We start from the raw sequence: 15,731 nt of genomic DNA, 5'->3' as shown, positions 1-15,731 counted from the left end.
ACGATGGGCCCAGGTCCTCTGAGCTGCAGGGCAGCAGGGTGGGGGTGGAGAGGAAGTGAGAAGACTCAGGTGGGTTGTGCTGAGAGGAAATGAGAGTGAGTGGAGAAGGGCGGGGAAAGCCCGGTCTGAACACCGGCATCACTGAGGTCCTTGAGAGAGGCTGGGACAGAAAACGTCAGCATCCGCGACAGAATGCTCTTAGATGCCTGGGTCAAGTACAAAGAGCGAACGGGGACCTGTGCTCTGCTTTTATTCTACAGTCACAACTGAACTCCAGGTTGGCTGTTGGAAGTCAGTCCTCATGCTTCCTGCTAGCTTGTGTGGGACCTATTCCCGAATAGCAAATCACCCTCGCCCCAGCTGCTGTGGCTCAGCGGGTTGGGTCTCGTCCTGCAGACGGAAAGGTCACTGGTTCAATTCCCAGTCAGGACACATGCCTGGGTTACAGGCCAGGTCCCTGGTTTGGGAGCGTTTGAGAGGCAACCGGTTGATGTCTCTCTCATACATCGATGTTTCTCTCCCTCTCTTTCTCCCTCCCCTCCTCTCTAAAGATAAAATCATTAAAAAAATTACCCCAACACTTAGCTTAAAACCATAGTATTCATTTATTATCTCTCTGAGTTTCTAAGAGTCATGAACTTGGAGGCTGCCGGACTGGGTGGTTCTGGCTGGGTGGTCTCTCACGGGACTGCAGCCCCAGCCGGTGGCTAGGCCGGCGGAAGAGTCCTGCACTCACACGTCTGCTGCCTGAGCCAGGGGAACACAGCTGGGCTGCTCCCCAGACACCCCCCAGCAGCGCTCCGTGTCCTGTCTGCACGGCAGCCCGAGGGCACCTCCACTTCTCACCTGCTGGCTCTGGGCTCTCGGGACATGTTGAGAGAGACAAGCAGAAACCATATCACCTATTATGATCTAGTCTCCGAAGTCACTCAGCAGCACTTCCACAGCACTTGGTTGGCCAATTTCAAAGGTCCAATCAGGTGCAAGGAGATGAGATTCACCCCGCCTGGCCATGGAGGAGGGTCAGCGTCACACTGTAAGAAGAACACGTGGGGTGGGGGACATACTGGTGCCGCCATCTTGGGAAAACGCAGTCTGCCCACCACTCCTTAGCAACTGCACTGCTCAGAAATGGGAAGAGACCCAGGGCTGATGGGCAGTCTCCCCCCAGGCGGGGCCTCTTTTTTGGTTGTAGCTCACACTACAGACCATAAAGTGCAATGCAGAGGTCTCTTTCTCATCCTGTCACCCAGGGGAAACCTCTCTAAACAATTTGGAATTTACCCTCTCAGAGCCTGTTTATAAGTATTTTCAAACACAAGCATGTGTGTATTAATGTGCCGGAAACCTTCCGCTGGCCCTCCAGGTCTCCCTTCATGCTTCTGCGCCCTCCACCCCTACGTGCCCTGGGAGGCTGACCTGCAGCAATGGTCTCCTCCACTTTCTAGCCTTCAGGTGGGTTTGGCAAGTGGGAAGAGCAGGTGGAGAGGGGAGTGGGGGAGGAGTGAGGTCAGGACATTGATTCCCCTGCGCCCTTCCTGGCTGTTTCAGTGACCGCTTCCCTCCGTGGAGGAGGGTCTCAAGTCCTGGAGTGGCCCCTCCACACCATGCACTCTTGTCTCTGGGTTCCAGCAGGTGGTAGCAAAACTTCCAAGCATTACACGCCACCATTCCTGGTGGTTTTTCACTATCCTGCCCACAACTCTATAGATATTCCTTTTATTAAATTCCCCTCAGTATACTGACTGGTGTAGCTCAGTGAATTGAGCATTGGCCTGCAAGCCAAAAGGTCGCTGGTTCAATTCCCAGTCAGAGCACACACCTGTGGTGCGGGCCAGGTCCCCAGTTTGAGGGGGCGTTCAAGAGACAACTAGTCAGTGTTTCTCCTACATATCAATGTTTTTTCCCCTCCCTCCTCTCTAAAATAATAAATACATATGAAAAAACAATAAATGTTATCATACTCTGCTTCTCGGTTTTCCATTTAACAATATGTCCTGGAGATCTTTCCATGTCAGTTCATGTAACTTAACCTTAAATAAATAATTAAGTTCTCTAATTACCCAGCATGAGTGTGCCCCGTATTTGAAGCGGTATGATGCTGTGCATATTATTTAGCACCTAGCCTTCTTCACTGAATAGACCACCTATGTCGTTCCGCATCAGCACATACACAATCCACCTTGCTCATTTGGTATCGGCTTGTACCACCTAGAATGTGGTGCCCTCACTAGTGTGACCCCCTTTCCATCAATGGACACGTAGATGGTTTCTCGCTTTTTCCTCTTAACAAGCACTGACACAATGAACATGTGTCTGTCTGTGTGTCTTTGCCTATTGCTCAGAGGTTAAGTGATGTGCTAAGAGCTACACTTCCCTCTGTTGAAACCCCATCTTCTCTACGTCATGGCTGCATGGCCGTGGGCATCGGTAACACCCCCACACTTCAGTTCCCTCATCCATAAAAAGCTACGACTACCTCCCACAGTCCTGCCGGGAGGGGATCTCACAGCACTGGCCTAAACATTACATAGTACAAACCATGTAAAGCATCTGGTATATTCGACCTCTGCGACTCAGTTTCGCCATCTGAGAAATGGCAACATAATAATTCTTTCCTGGCTGAGTGGTTTTGAGGATGAAATCTGACAGGATTGTGGAGATGAAGTGAAACAATCCAAACAAAGCCCTTAGCACAGAGCTTGGCCCTAGTGGGTACTCGTGTTATTATTGCCCATAATCTCCACTGGGCTTGGCGCTTTATCACAGGTATGAAGGCTACTAAATAGCTTCACAACAGTTCTATTTTATGTTGGTTATGGTTCCTAACAATAAAATTATTTGCTGAGAGTAATCTAGGCAGAAGACTTAAATAGATCCTTTATGGATAGAAACGTACATAGAAACATAATGCTTATTAACTTGTTTCTTGTTATTTTCTGTTGGGGAAATCAACCAGCTCTTTATTTAGGTGGAACATACCAAGGAGCATGTGGGGGTTGGTGGGGAGGGGGGACCGGATCCCTTTGATCATTATCCCCACAAAGACACACCCGAGGCTTACATTGTCCTCCATGTCACCCTCTTTGCCTACAAAACTACTTGCTCCTTCTATATGCCTCCTGAGAGCTGACAGGGGACACAGAGGGGGAAGGGACCTGTCTGGAGTTCTGTAAATATGGGGTTGGAACACCAACCCCACAGAGCAGTCCGAGTGGCCAGGTGAACCCAGGGAAGTGTCGCAGTGGCTTCGGAATAAACACCTACAGAGGCAGGGGATTCAAAGCTGTGAAAGGGGCCCCTGTGGATCTTCAGAGCTGACACTCCTGCCAGAGAACCTCCGGTTTTACCTGCAGTTGTGAACGTTACGCAAGAGACCAACAAACATATTGTTTAACAGTCATGTGTCAGTGTAGGCCACAGCTGCCATCTCTATTTGGGCCATGTCCCAGGAAAGGGTTTCCATCCAAAGTTCACCAGGACACTACAGGCATCAGGGCTGGCAGTCACATACCCACTAGGGTAAAAGCCACTGGGATGGGCAGCTAAGCACAGGAGGCCGTGCAGAGCCAGGGCAGGCGGGGGAGGGGCGTGCTCTTCCTGCCCGCCCCCTCGCTGACCCTCCCCTGTTCCTGGCACACAGAAGTCTGTACTCTGGACGGCTGTGTGCCCTGAGATACTGGGGCCGGGTTACGGGCACTCTAGCTGGCACAAACAAGGAGCCCGATCCTGACTGCCCTGCCGTCTCTTAAGTAGGAAGCTGCCTTCCTTTACGGCTCTGGTTTGGTGGTTTTCAAACTCCAGTGGGCATCAGACCACTGGGGGCTGGGGTGGGAGGGACGGTCAGAGAGGATGCTTGTTACGGAGGCAGAGTCACAGGTGTGCTCCCGAGAGACACTGACCTTGCAAATGAGACCTTGCAGCTGAGAAACAGATCCAGGGCAGAATCACAAACTGGTAGACAGTTCACTAAAACTGAAGATTTCATACAAAAATCGTATTTCCATACAGAGTATGGCCAGGCCCATGTCTACATGGCCACTTGGCAATAAGAAACCAGTGCCAAGCAGCACCTGCCCCTTGAGGCAGGGCTGCTGCCATAGCACCGCCCCTCCGACTCACGCCCAGGTGTGCAGGCACTCACCCCTCTGCCTCTCTCCTCTGGCTGTGGCTTTAGGCCTTTAAGTATGCAACCTCTGCTCTGCCCAGCCAAGGGGAGGAGAGAGAGAAGCCCAAAGAGCTCTCGTTTCTGCTTCCCTAGGTGCAACCGAGCTGTACGAATGTCCCTGATAGCTAATGAAGTCAGATCTCCTAACTCCTTTCTCCTGTGTCGTCCCCTGACTAGTGTGGGACTTCCACGGAAGCAGAGCCTCTGTCTCTTGTACCCGCAGTGCCTAGCACAGTGCTGGACACAGCAGGGAGTCAAAAATACATATGAAGCTAATTAAAACCACAACAAAATACCACTTCATGATATGTTTATGGGTAAGGCATCTAACTTAAATTCTTTAAGGGAAAATTACATATTTTTTCATGAGTCTGCAGGGCCTTGATTGTTTTCAGCTCAATATAATTTATATGCCAAAGTTGCAGATTTGGGGGAGGCCTGTTCTGAACCTCATAGGCTGAACTGTGATGCTTCGGAACATATTTCAGCTGATCCCATGGGGGCCTCTGAAGCTGGGCTGTGCTAAAACAAGCAAAGGAGCCTGGGTCTTCCTGCCTTCCTTGACTAGTCATTGTATGCAGGCTGCCCTCAGGAAGGGGCATGGCCTTGAACCTTCAGCTGAGGGCAGTTCCTGGGGAGAAACACAGCTGTGACCCATCAGTATGCAACACTCTTGCAGCTGGGGGTGGAGTGCCTGGGTCCCACAGGGGGTCTGGGTGGGACCCCATAGCACCCATTACCAACCTCCTGGGCTCAGAGCTCTTAGCTGTCAAGTGTTCAAAGGGATGCATGCCATTTCCCTGGCTTATGCCCCCAATTGCTACCATAGGAACCAGCCCATTACAAAGTTCCCCTCAAGCATTTCAAGGCACCAGCAAGGACATAATTCCCACCTATTGTCCCCTCTCCTCCTTGAGGCCTTTTTTGCCAGGGACCATCTCATCACCAGGTACCATTACTGCAGTTGCTGAATTCCTTCCACCCCACACCCCGCAGGCCCCACACAGGAACAGACACAGCCACGTGGTCTTCTCTGGCAAAGTGGGAGAGAAGGTCCCCTCCCCTTTGTGACACACTCCCTAGAGGGGCCCTAAAGAATTTCCATGCCTCAGTTTACAGGGTTAGCTCATGCACTTGGCCCCTGCTGGCCTAGGAAGTCAAAGTACCTAAAACTGTGATCTCAAGACTGGCTGTCCAGCAGAATTCCCTGGGGAGCTTTCTAACAGTCCAGAGTCTCCGATCTCAGCCCGAATGCTGGCACTCCCACGCTGCCTCCTGGGAGAATATCTGAGGGGGCTGCTCTGCAGGTCGGCTGTTTGGACTCCGGTGCCTGGGCTCTCAGCCTGCTGGGAGCCCACGAATGCACTGGTGTAAGGTTTATCCGCTTTGGCATTTTCTTATCGAGGTGATTTTTCCCCCCAAAAGGAAACAGCCACTTTTTCTAAAGATAAATGTAATACATGGTTGTTGTAAAACAAAATTTTTCCCCCAGAATGGGAAGCAAAAAGTGACAACCACCCTCAGTCCCAACACCCAGAGGTACCCCCCGCTGCCCAACTGAGAAAGAACAAAGCAGCTCCTGCCGGCCAGGAGCTGGCCTGACGCTCACCGCTGGGCCTTGGTCTTCTCCTTTGAGCAAAACCAGTTTCACAGAACAGCAACATCAGCCAAGGCCACCGTGACTGTGAAGATCAAAACAAAAATGAAACCATATCTGAACAAGACAAAATAAGAGCGTTGTGCAAACCACAAAAATAACCAAACATCCCCCTATCCTGGAGAATGGGTGACCATGGTTTTTGTTTTTACTAACTCATCTTGATATGCCAAATATCATATCCACTCATCTTGATAAGAATTAAGATATCCAAACAAAAAAAGTGCCCCTGCCTCCTGGCAGCATCTTCTCCAGAGCACAGGTCTGCCTGCTCCAACCCTCCCCAAAGCACCGACCCCAAGGCCAAATCTGATTCGAATTCCTTTCTATCAATAGCATCCTTGGTCTGAGAGGCCCCGGCTGCCCATGGTGTGCACTCTCCCTCCCTCTAACGAGCTGAAACCCCCCACATGTGTTCCTGGTGGCCTTTGGCTAAATTAGAGCACTGACACCATAGATTTAGAAATATACTTATCCATAGAAACATATTTATGCATAGGTTTTTCTATGCATATAGATATGTGTTTTTTGAAAATTCACTAACATTCTACTTTGCACTCTTTTTGTTTGATGAATATTCTCCTAAAGTTAACAGTTTAAACAGCTGTGCCTCTTGCTGTATGGATGTTGTGGACGCACTAATACCACTTTCCAACTGTGTGACGTTCTGTCTCTTTAAGCCCTCTGAGGCGAGGTCTGTGTGGTCTTCCGGGGTCCGCCATGGGCTGCTGGCTCCCTTCAGAAAGTTCTGGAGGGGGCCGCCTCCTTCCCAGGCTTTGGTGTGGGGAAGCCACAGGTCAGGGTGGACACACTACAACCATTCTCACAGGGCGGGCTGTCCTCTCAGGTGTGGTGGGAGAAGTGGGCAGAGATTCAGAACCGAGCTTCAGAGCAGCCTGAGAGGAGGCTCTGCACCGTTCTCCCCTCCCAAAGGGACGCCCACCCGGAGGTCGGGGTGTGCAACACAGTTGACCCTCAGCTTTCAGAACAGCCACTGCACTTGGGGTCATTGTATTTGAAACCTCCTTTGACAGATTTATGTTTCAAGGAACTTTCTCCAGGGTGGTGAAACCAACAAAATTCTGAAACAACAAGGTCGGTTCAGCTATTAACTAACTCAGGAGAAGTCTGTTAGCTCGGTGCCAAGTAATGGGCCTTGTTCTAGCTCCTGAAGCTTTGCTGGGCACCCAGTTCACCTGGAGATCCAGTTACAACCCAGTTTGATGTCACAGGTGTGAGGCATCTGAGCGTCTGCCTGGCTAATGAGCTTCCAGGTGATGTGCATGGGGCCGGGGTAACCAGGGCCTTACCCTCTGGCCAGGGCTTATGCCTAAAAGTCTCCCGTAAATCCATCCTCATTGCTTGCCAACAGAAGGATGGAGTATGATAATCACCAAATGACATCTTAGACCTCAATTCCCAAGTAAAAATATCTACAGCTGTAGTTCTCCTGCCTCAGAGAAGTCTTTGGGTCCCTTCAAGGTTTGGAGCCACAGCTGAACATGTGTCCTGCCCTCTGGCCATTAAAATAGGAGTCTTGACGTCACCTGTGCAGCTGCACTCAGATGATGTGGGGTGGCAGAGACAGCGAGGGCGCCCATCTTCGCCCAGCAGAGTTGTCTGGGAGCCTAAACATACCTGCTTCCCGAAAGCCCTCTTTTAAGAAGCAAATGACCCTATGGCCCAGGAGCCACCGGACCGACACCCCATCCATGTCTATGATTATCTCCCTATAATGTTCATTATTCCACAGTGAGAGTTCAAAACATAAATAGGTTCAAAAGAGTTTCGCTAACTTCATGAGTGGCAGACTGATGAAGGGCTGCTAAGGGAGGCAATCCAGCAATTTGGAGAGCAATCTCTCACCTGCTCAGGTGCGCCTTTCCCTTCCTCCTTCGCCTAGTGGACCTTCTCCCATCTGCTTGGACGTCGCTCAAACCCTCTGGCACACCTCCAACTGCCACCTCCGCCCGTTTGGCCCTCTCACTCAATTCGACAGCGAGTGCAGCCGCAGAGGGGCCTCTGAACCATACCAGATGGACAGCGCCAGCCTTCCGGCTACTCGGTTTTGCATCAGGCAGTCCCGAGCTTTCATTTTCTTGTCCAGACATCACATTTCCATCCCTGCAGAAAGTTCTAGTGCACGCCACTGTCTAGATGTTTCTCTCCCCAAACCAACAAGGTTCCTCAAGACACCTGACTACCCCTGCAGGAAAAAAAAAAAAAACAGGCATCGAACATTCACATCCACACCTGCGCAGCGGACGGCACCGCCCCCCACGTTGTGCGGTGCGCAACCTGCGCCGTCACAAGTAGCGAACGAGAGGACGGTCCTTCACTGACCCCTTGACTTCCACTTCTGTCTGCCTTCCCCACTTCGCCCACGGCCCCCATATTTTTTCCCTTCTGGGAGGGGGGTTGCAGTTGGTCCTTGTATTGGTTTCCTGTAGCTGTTGTAACAAATTTCCACAAATCGAGTAGCTTAAAAAAACAAATGTATTCACTCACAGTTCTGGGAGCCAGAAACCCAAGGTCAAGTGCCAGCAGGTGCTCCACTCTCTCTGAAGCCTCCCTTCCTTGCCTCTTCCAGCTCCTGGGGCTCCAGGCTTTTTTTTTTGGGGGGGGGGGGTTCAGCTGCATAGCTCCTAGCTCTGCCTTCGTCCTCAGGTGGCCTTCCCTGTGTCTGAGTTCTCCTCTTCTGCTCTTATAGGACACACCTGGGTAATCCAGGAGGCGCTCATTTTGGAGTCTTGATTAATTCTATCTGCAAAGACCCTTTTTCAAAATAAGGCTGCACCATAGGTTTGAGGGGCTAGGACATGAACACAGATTTGGGGGAGCCAGCAGCCAATGAACTGGGGCCTGGGTGCATGAGTATGCAGACTGCAGCCTCCATCTGGACACGCTCACTAGTCCTCTGACCGACTTCCCCCAAAACGAACAGTTCGCACCGAAAGCAGATGCTCCTGCCACCAGGTCCCTCACCCATTCCAGTTCGGCAGAGACCAATTTGCTCCCTCCCAGCTGAGGACCATCTGTAGGGGTCCCCACACCTTTTGTAACATCGGGCACAGGTCCATTTCTGTGTGGCAGGCTGCAGTGATCCAGCCCACCCACACGCACCCTCTCCTCGCGGCTCCGCCTGGCCAGCCTGCCGAGCTTTGGAAGGCCAGAGCCTGAATGAAGATTGGGCTGCAGGTGCAGGAGGGGAGGGAAGGGAAGAATAATCATAATAAGTAGTAGGTGTTAACTACCCACACTCTCGGGGTGCCTGCCACATGCTAGGTGCGATTTTCACTCTTTTATGACAAACACCATCATCTGCACAGTGACCCAGGCAGCAGGTACTCTTACCCCCACATCAGAGGCAAGGGATCTGAGGCAAAGAAGAATTAAGTAATGTGCCCAAGTCTGATCATTTTGGAGCTGGGATGTGAACCAAGAAGACTCTGTGTCCTAACCGGTGTGTCTCAGTGGGTTGGTCATTGTCCTACAAGTGAAAGGCGTGTGCCCCTAGTCAGGGTACATGCCTGGGCTGCGGGTTTGGTCCCCAGTCAAGGCACATAAGAGAGCAACCATGTCTCTCTCACATCGATGTTTCTCTCCCTCTCTGCCTCCCTTCCCCTCTCTCTAAAAATAAATTTAAAATTTTTTTAAAGACATTCAGTTGGCTGGACGTTTCTGGAGACGTGGAGGAGCAAAAAGATTTGAGAGAAGAAAGGCAATTCTGAGAAATGCTAGAGTGCCTCCTTGGCACGGGAGGGGCAAACGGAGCTCGATTCCTTTTCAATAGCTTTTGGTTGAGACTGTGACGCTTTGAATAGACTTTGAGCCCAGAGCCAGGCTGCCTGGGACCCAGGAGTCTGGCCTCCACCCCCCTCCAGACTCCCCCAGCCAGCCAACAAACTGCAGGGGCAAATAAATGAAGTTCGCGGTTCACGGTCAGAAGACACTCTCTGCCCTCCCAGCTATCTCTCCGGCCTTCCCCAGTCCCACCCCCAGTCTCTCCCCCCACACTCACCTGAAAGTTTCCTGTCACCTTAAAGCTGCTGCGAGGTGTTGAGGGGGAGGAGTAGCAGCACCCCAAGGTGTCGGAAGTGTCAGAGAGCATGAGAAATACCGAGACCAACTGGGGAAGATAAGGAGGGCTTGCCCTCCCCTGTGTGGAGAGATCTGAGACGGGCCGAGGGGGCAGGGACAGCACCGAGCATCCCTTGGGAGTAGGGAGGTGACATCATGGGGGCCTGTATCTCGTAGCGTTATCAAAGGGAACCAACCACACAGGCTAGGTTTCAGGGGTTGGTTTTCACTCTGTCAAAAATTACCAAATGAGACTTGCAGAAGCAGGAACTGGGGACAAGGCCCAGCGCCCTGAGATCACCGCGGCCAGGCCCCACGGGGTTCACCCCACGCTGTGGGAGGAGGGCTGGGAGCCCAGAAGGAGAGTTGGGTGTGGAAACAGAGAAGTCCTGCTGTTTCCTCTCAGCATTGTTTTCTAGTGGAGATTTCAGGCACAAGCCAAGTCTTGGAGGTGGCACGGGACACAGGCACCCACCAACCGGGGGGGGAACAGAGTGGACAGTAGGTATTTCCTCCTGAGCCAGACCAGACTTTTCCTGGGCAGCAGTGAGGAACAGAACAGGCCCAGGTGTTAGAGTCAGAGGGTTCTGGGTCGAATTTCTGACTCCCCCACTTACTGGGTGACCTGAGGAAAGTTCTATAACCTCGCTGGGCCTGTTTCACCTTCTGTTTAAAAAAAAAGGGACTAGAAGCACCTTGAAAGATTATCAAAGAGACGCTCTACTCATGGGTAGTCCTTCTCCCCCCCCCCCCTGCTTTCTCCACGCTCCAGTGAGTGCCCTTTCACATTCAAGCTGAAACTTGCCAGGGCAGGCCTGCCCCTTCTTCTCCCTCCCTCACTCCTCCCTGTTCCCTGGAACTGGACAGGACCTCAGCCTCCCCACAGCCGTGGGAGGGTGGCTCTGGGGAGGTGTCGCACAGCAGGGGGCCTCCCAGGAGGTGGGCTCTGCAGCTTCCCAGGCCCCCTGAGGCAGGTAGGCTCCACTTGCTTCCTTGGGCTCCTGCAGAAGTTACTTACCCTCCCCTTCCCAGGGTACCTGTGGGTAGTACACAGATAACTAGCTGCCCAGCTACTGCCCCTTGTCCTCGCAGGAAAGGCTGGGGATATTCAATGACCTCATCCCCAGAGAATGCGGGGGAATTCAGTGAGGCAGGGCTGACACGGCCAGGCCTGCAGGAGAGGTCGGCGCCTGGGCTGGGGAGGGTACAGGAGCAGCTGGGCTGTGTCACAGTGATACTGTAGCCCTGGGGTCAGGGTGACCCCCCAGCTGCGAGAGATGGGCCACCATCTGGTCTGGGGCCCTAGAGTCCTTGTAGATGTTGCCACCCTGAGTCTGGCTTCTCTTGAGGCTGGCAACTCCCCAGAGAAAACCGAATTGTTTTCAGGTTGTTGTTTTCAAGGCTTCCTCCTGCAGCTGTTGCGCCCCACCTGTTCCCCCAGAGGGACGGAGCTAGCTCCCCGAGGAGGCCCAGAGCCTTCCCCGGGGCCCCACCAGGCAGCCCTGCAGCCTCAGGCCCGGCCTCCTTGGAGCCCTGCCAGCCTCTCTGCCAGCCTCTGCTCCTCTCTTCCCCTGAGGGAGGTGCGTGCGTGTGAGGCCCACCTAAGGTAGCCAGACTGAGCAAATAAAAACATGCGATAGCCAGTTAAATTTGAATGTCAGACAAAAACGACAAATGATTTTTCCGTATAAATAGGTCCCATACAATAGCTGGAACTTATACTCATCCTGCATCTTATCTGGCAACCCCAACCCTACCTCATTCTCTAAATTCTAAGAATGTCCTTCTTCTCTGCTTCTTATCTAAGGGGAGACACGGAGACATCAGGGCACATCCAAGGCGTTCATGTTTTTCATCTTGTTGCAAAGATTAATCTGGTTCTGAAACTCAAACATGGTTGATGTTTGCAAACATTTCTTAAACTGAACTTTTAAACTATGTATTTCATAGTCACCTATTGAAATAAAAACCTCCAGTGGGCCCTGGCTGGTGTAGCTCAGTGGATTGAGCAAGGGCCTGTGAATCAAAGGATTGCGGTTCGATTCCCAGTCAGGGCACATGCCTGGGTTGCAGGCCAGTTCCCATCAGGGGACACATGAGAGGCAACTATACATTGATATTTTTCTCCCTCTCTCCTTCCCTTCCCCTCTAAAAATAAATAAATAAAATCTAAAAAAAAAAAAAAAACCTCCAGTGGATCATTCCTACTCCTTCTTTTGTCTTTCTTATTTTTGTGACCATGTGTGTTTTGAAAATGTCCCGCTGGTGTGTGAGAGACCACCCTATTCTTATTATCAAAGCCGTTGAAGGACAAGACTTTTTAACCTTTCTCTTCTGTTTTGTTTAAGAAAATCCCAGCCACGTTCACCTTGTTTTCCTCTGGAAAGGGGAAGCTGCCAGGAAGCTTTCTGCAGAGCGGGGGTGCGCTGGTGAATGACAAGCCCCCCGGAGTATGCACACTCCTGCAACCACGCTCTCCACTGGGAGTGTGGGAGGCCGAGGCCCAGTCCTACGGGCCAGGGCCACAGGGAAAAATCCAGGTGGGTAAGGCTTGGGACTGTGGGAATATGTCCCTGCTATTTTTGCCTGCTTCTGTTTCTTTTCCCGCCCTTTGTCCCTAGGGTGATGGAAAGAGCAATGTTCCAACAACCACAGTCACAGGAGCAGGGAGTGGCTGGGACTCCTCCATGGCAGGCACAGAGGTGCCAGGTCTCTGCCACTGGGCAGGTGGCAGGTACCTGAGCCACCTTCACGTGCACCTCAGCTTGGACAGTCTGCCCTGGCAGCCACCTGGCCCCTCCGAGCCCAGCTGTTCCTCTGGGTCACTGTGGACGGACCCTCGGGAGCATCTCCACCGCCTCCAGGCACTACCTTGGCAAGGAGCCGGCGAGGGCCCTCCCTGCCCTCTCAGGAAGACCAGCCCCAGCCCCGCCAAGTTCAGAAGCTCAGAAACCAGTCCTCTGACGTAGGTCCTGCTCAGCCCAGCCAGGCAGAGCCTCCCAGGCTGGGCCTGCAGCTCCAGCCAAGGGTTCTCCCCTCCTTCGGCTCCCCTGCCTCTTTCCACACCTCCCTTTGTCAGGGTGCCTCGGGCCAGCATCACACCCACCTTGGCTCAGAGAGGGTGAGACAACAATGTATGTGCCATCCTGGGGCAGTTCCACTGAGCTCCCAGCTGTCAGCAGGGCGATGGCTTAACTGTGCTCACCGGCCTTGCCTGTGGGCTGGCTGGGCAGGAAATCCAGTGGTTAGGCTCTGGGTCTCGGACTAGAATTGCGGGATTCAAATCCTGGCTCTCCCACCTATTAAGTTACTTATCTTCTCTGCACCTTCGTTTTCTCATCTGTGAAAGAGAGCCAATAATCATCCCTACTTCGTAAAGCTGTTGTGAGGGTTAAGTGCGGTAAGGAGTGTAGAAAATGCCTGCCACGCTGTGAACGCTTACCAAATGCTACCTCTTTGCTATCACCTGGATTTGCCAGGTGTCCTCTGCAGTCGTCGACCTTTGGTCCCTGCAGCGGGCAGCACACAACACTAGGCATTAAAGGGGAGATGTAGAAATGGAGGCTGAGGTCCTCATTCTCTGCTCTTGGGTCCCCTTGGAGGACACCAGAAAGGACCCGCAGAGTTGATTTCTGCTGTGCTTTGTGGCCACCTTTAGGTGAATCCTTTGAGTGTTTTTCCTGTGTTTGGAGAAAAATCCCAAATTAGAGGGCCACGCCTCCCCAGGGCAGAAGCCAGGAATTCAGGCCCCCCCGGCCCCTGCAGAGGGGAATACACACATGACCCAGGCTCCCCCAGATTTGCTCACAGACCTTGCTGAGGCAGGAGACTCCCAGCATCTCTCCTCCATACTTTCCTACACTTTCCCATGGATGGTGTTACAGAATGAACCGTGTCCACCTGCCGACCCAAAAGATATGTTGGAATCCTAACCCCCAGCACCTCAGAATGTGACCTGTTTTAGAGATAGGGTCTTTTCGGAGATAATACAGTTAATGAGGTCATTAGGGTGGGCTCTAATCCAATATGACCAGTGTTCTTATTTAAAAAGGGGGGAAGTTGGGACACAGACACCCACAGGGAGTGTGTAGAGTACACCTAGGAAGGCTCTTTCCCAAAGGAAGGCGAGGCAGCTGCCATGTGCTGCGAAGCTCAGCTGCCTGTCCAGGCCTCCTCCATCTTCATGTTTATGCCAGATCATAACGAGGACTGAAGTCACCCAGATGGGTCACCAGGAGTCCACAGGACCCTGCCCAGCAGGGTTCAGCCTGCAGGCCACACCTAGGCCAGTCTGGGAATGGGCTCTGTGTTAAGAAACCCGAGCCTCCCAGATTGCACACGGGGCTGGGTGTGTCCCTCACAGAGATCCCTTTGTGCCTGGGAGAAGGTTGGCCCCGTTTGTCCTGGCGGACGTCCAGACACTGCCCACCTGCAGCCACCCTGCCCAGGGGCTCCCCACCTTTCCTCCCCAGCCGTGCTTCCCTTCCTCCCGGGGTGCAGCCGGCGTACTTGAGGGCAGGCCCTCAAGTACTTGGGAGGAGGCCTGGGTTCTGCCAGGAGCATTGCCCTGGGAGCTTCTGGCTGGAGGCCAAGGTGATTCCAGGGACTGCTGTCAAGGAGAGGAGAGGGCACTGGGGCGGCTGTCACCCTGGGGCAGAATGACAGAGCAGGGGCTGCTGACAGACCCACCCTGGGTCACCAGGGACAAGAAATGGTCAGCCACCGGGGCCAGGAGGGAGCTCTGAGGCTGGAAAGCCCTTCCTGATCAGCCCGCCTGGGTGGGCACCGGATGCAGCATGATATGGCTTGTTGCTGGGGATGTGCCTTCACTGAAGGTCCACAGTTTAATTGCAGCTGTTCATGTTCCTTTAAAAAATTAAATTAAAAAACCATGAGAAATCTCATGCTTGTCAGAGCCTCCCTCCCCCGCTGTCGGCTCCCATCATGAATCTATGGCATCTTCTGCTAGGAGCTAATTACATGTTGTGGGAAAGATACAGGGCTTCCTTTTGCATTTTCTCCCTCCTTGATGGGCCCTAACCCTTTCAGTTGCCTTCCTCTGCTTCCCGCCTGTGCTGCAGGACAGGGAGGCATCTGGGAGGAGCAGCAGGCCTGACCCTGGGCCCTGTGCCCAAGGCTCTCAGAGCTGGGCTTTCAGTCGCTGACTGCCCAGGACCGTCCTGAGCTGTAGAGCAGGAGACAGCCTGGCCTATCCAGGTCTTCTTCAGACCTCAGGGAGAGCCAGTGCCTGCCAGGTGCTGGGGATGATGACCAAGCAAAAATGGAAGATGTTATTCAGGTGCCCAGCACACTGCGTTCTCCAGAGCCTACCCCCTTTTGCCCTCCTGCCCCCTGAAACAGGGCTCAGGTGGAGCGCATCCTGAAACCTGCCATGCAAAGGTGCAGAAAGGGAATGTGACCCTTTCCAGGAGGTGAGATGCACAGCTTCACAGTTGCCATTCTGGTTCTGTTTTCTGATTGCTCCCACACGAAGGCAGGTATTTCATACTCAGGATAGCTCACCCTGGAGCCTATGACCAACTCCGGAAACAACAAGTATGGACTGATACCTTGAATTGTTGCCTCTTTGCGGTGTTGAGTTTCACCTACTGATGAGGTGGCTAATTGCACAGCTGTTGGGCCCCTGCGTGCATGCCACGACTCCCCTGGGTCTTGACAAGTCACAGCACTGCAGGGCAGGAAGGGCCTGCTCTGCCAATCCCTGCCCCGAGCCAGGACACACCTTAAAGTGCAGACCTTTCTACTTGCGTCTGCCCTCTGGTACTGCTCCCCGAAGCCAGGCAATAAAGGAGACCTCGAAGACGT

The 15,731-nt window shown here is 52.8% G+C and overlaps 1 protein-coding gene and 1 long non-coding RNA gene across 4 annotated transcripts; one reads left to right on the top strand and one right to left on the bottom strand.

Annotated features, from left to right (window-relative positions):
- Positions 1 to 580: 580 nt before the first annotated feature.
- On the bottom strand, positions 581 to 10,562 carry LOC119040408 (uncharacterized). 3 transcript variants are annotated; one of them, XR_005080850.2, is made up of 4 exons: positions 9,847 to 10,562; positions 7,859 to 8,031; positions 5,778 to 5,850; positions 581 to 1,034 (listed from the first exon to the last, which is right to left on the bottom strand). It is a non-coding gene; the product is annotated as an uncharacterized LOC119040408 (long non-coding RNA). The 3 variants fall into 3 exon arrangements; XR_005080849.2 differs by lacking the exon at positions 7,859 to 8,031 and having other exon boundaries at positions 9,847 to 10,553; XR_008390755.1 differs by lacking the exons at positions 7,859 to 8,031; positions 9,847 to 10,562 and adding an exon at positions 7,692 to 7,851.
- Positions 10,563 to 10,631: 69 nt separating this feature from the next.
- Positions 10,632 to 14,764, top strand: LOC119040399 (uncharacterized). The gene is made up of 4 exons (XM_053660947.1): positions 10,632 to 10,635; positions 10,719 to 10,879; positions 12,254 to 12,445; positions 12,527 to 14,764. The coding sequence occupies exons 1-4, from the start codon at positions 10,632 to 10,634 to the stop codon at positions 12,872 to 12,874; spliced, it is 705 nt and encodes a 234-aa protein (XP_053516922.1). The 3' UTR covers positions 12,875 to 14,764.
- The last annotated feature ends 967 nt before the right edge of the window (positions 14,765 to 15,731 follow it).

Source organism: Artibeus jamaicensis, unplaced genomic scaffold (genome assembly GCF_021234435.1).
Source record: "Artibeus jamaicensis isolate MK-2021 breed Jamaican fruit bat unplaced genomic scaffold, CSHL_Jam_final scaffold_916, whole genome shotgun sequence".
NCBI lineage: Eukaryota > Metazoa > Chordata > Mammalia > Chiroptera > Phyllostomidae > Artibeus > Artibeus jamaicensis.
The sequence above is the reverse complement of the archived record's forward strand: the minus strand, read 5'-3'. Positions and strand labels throughout refer to the sequence as shown.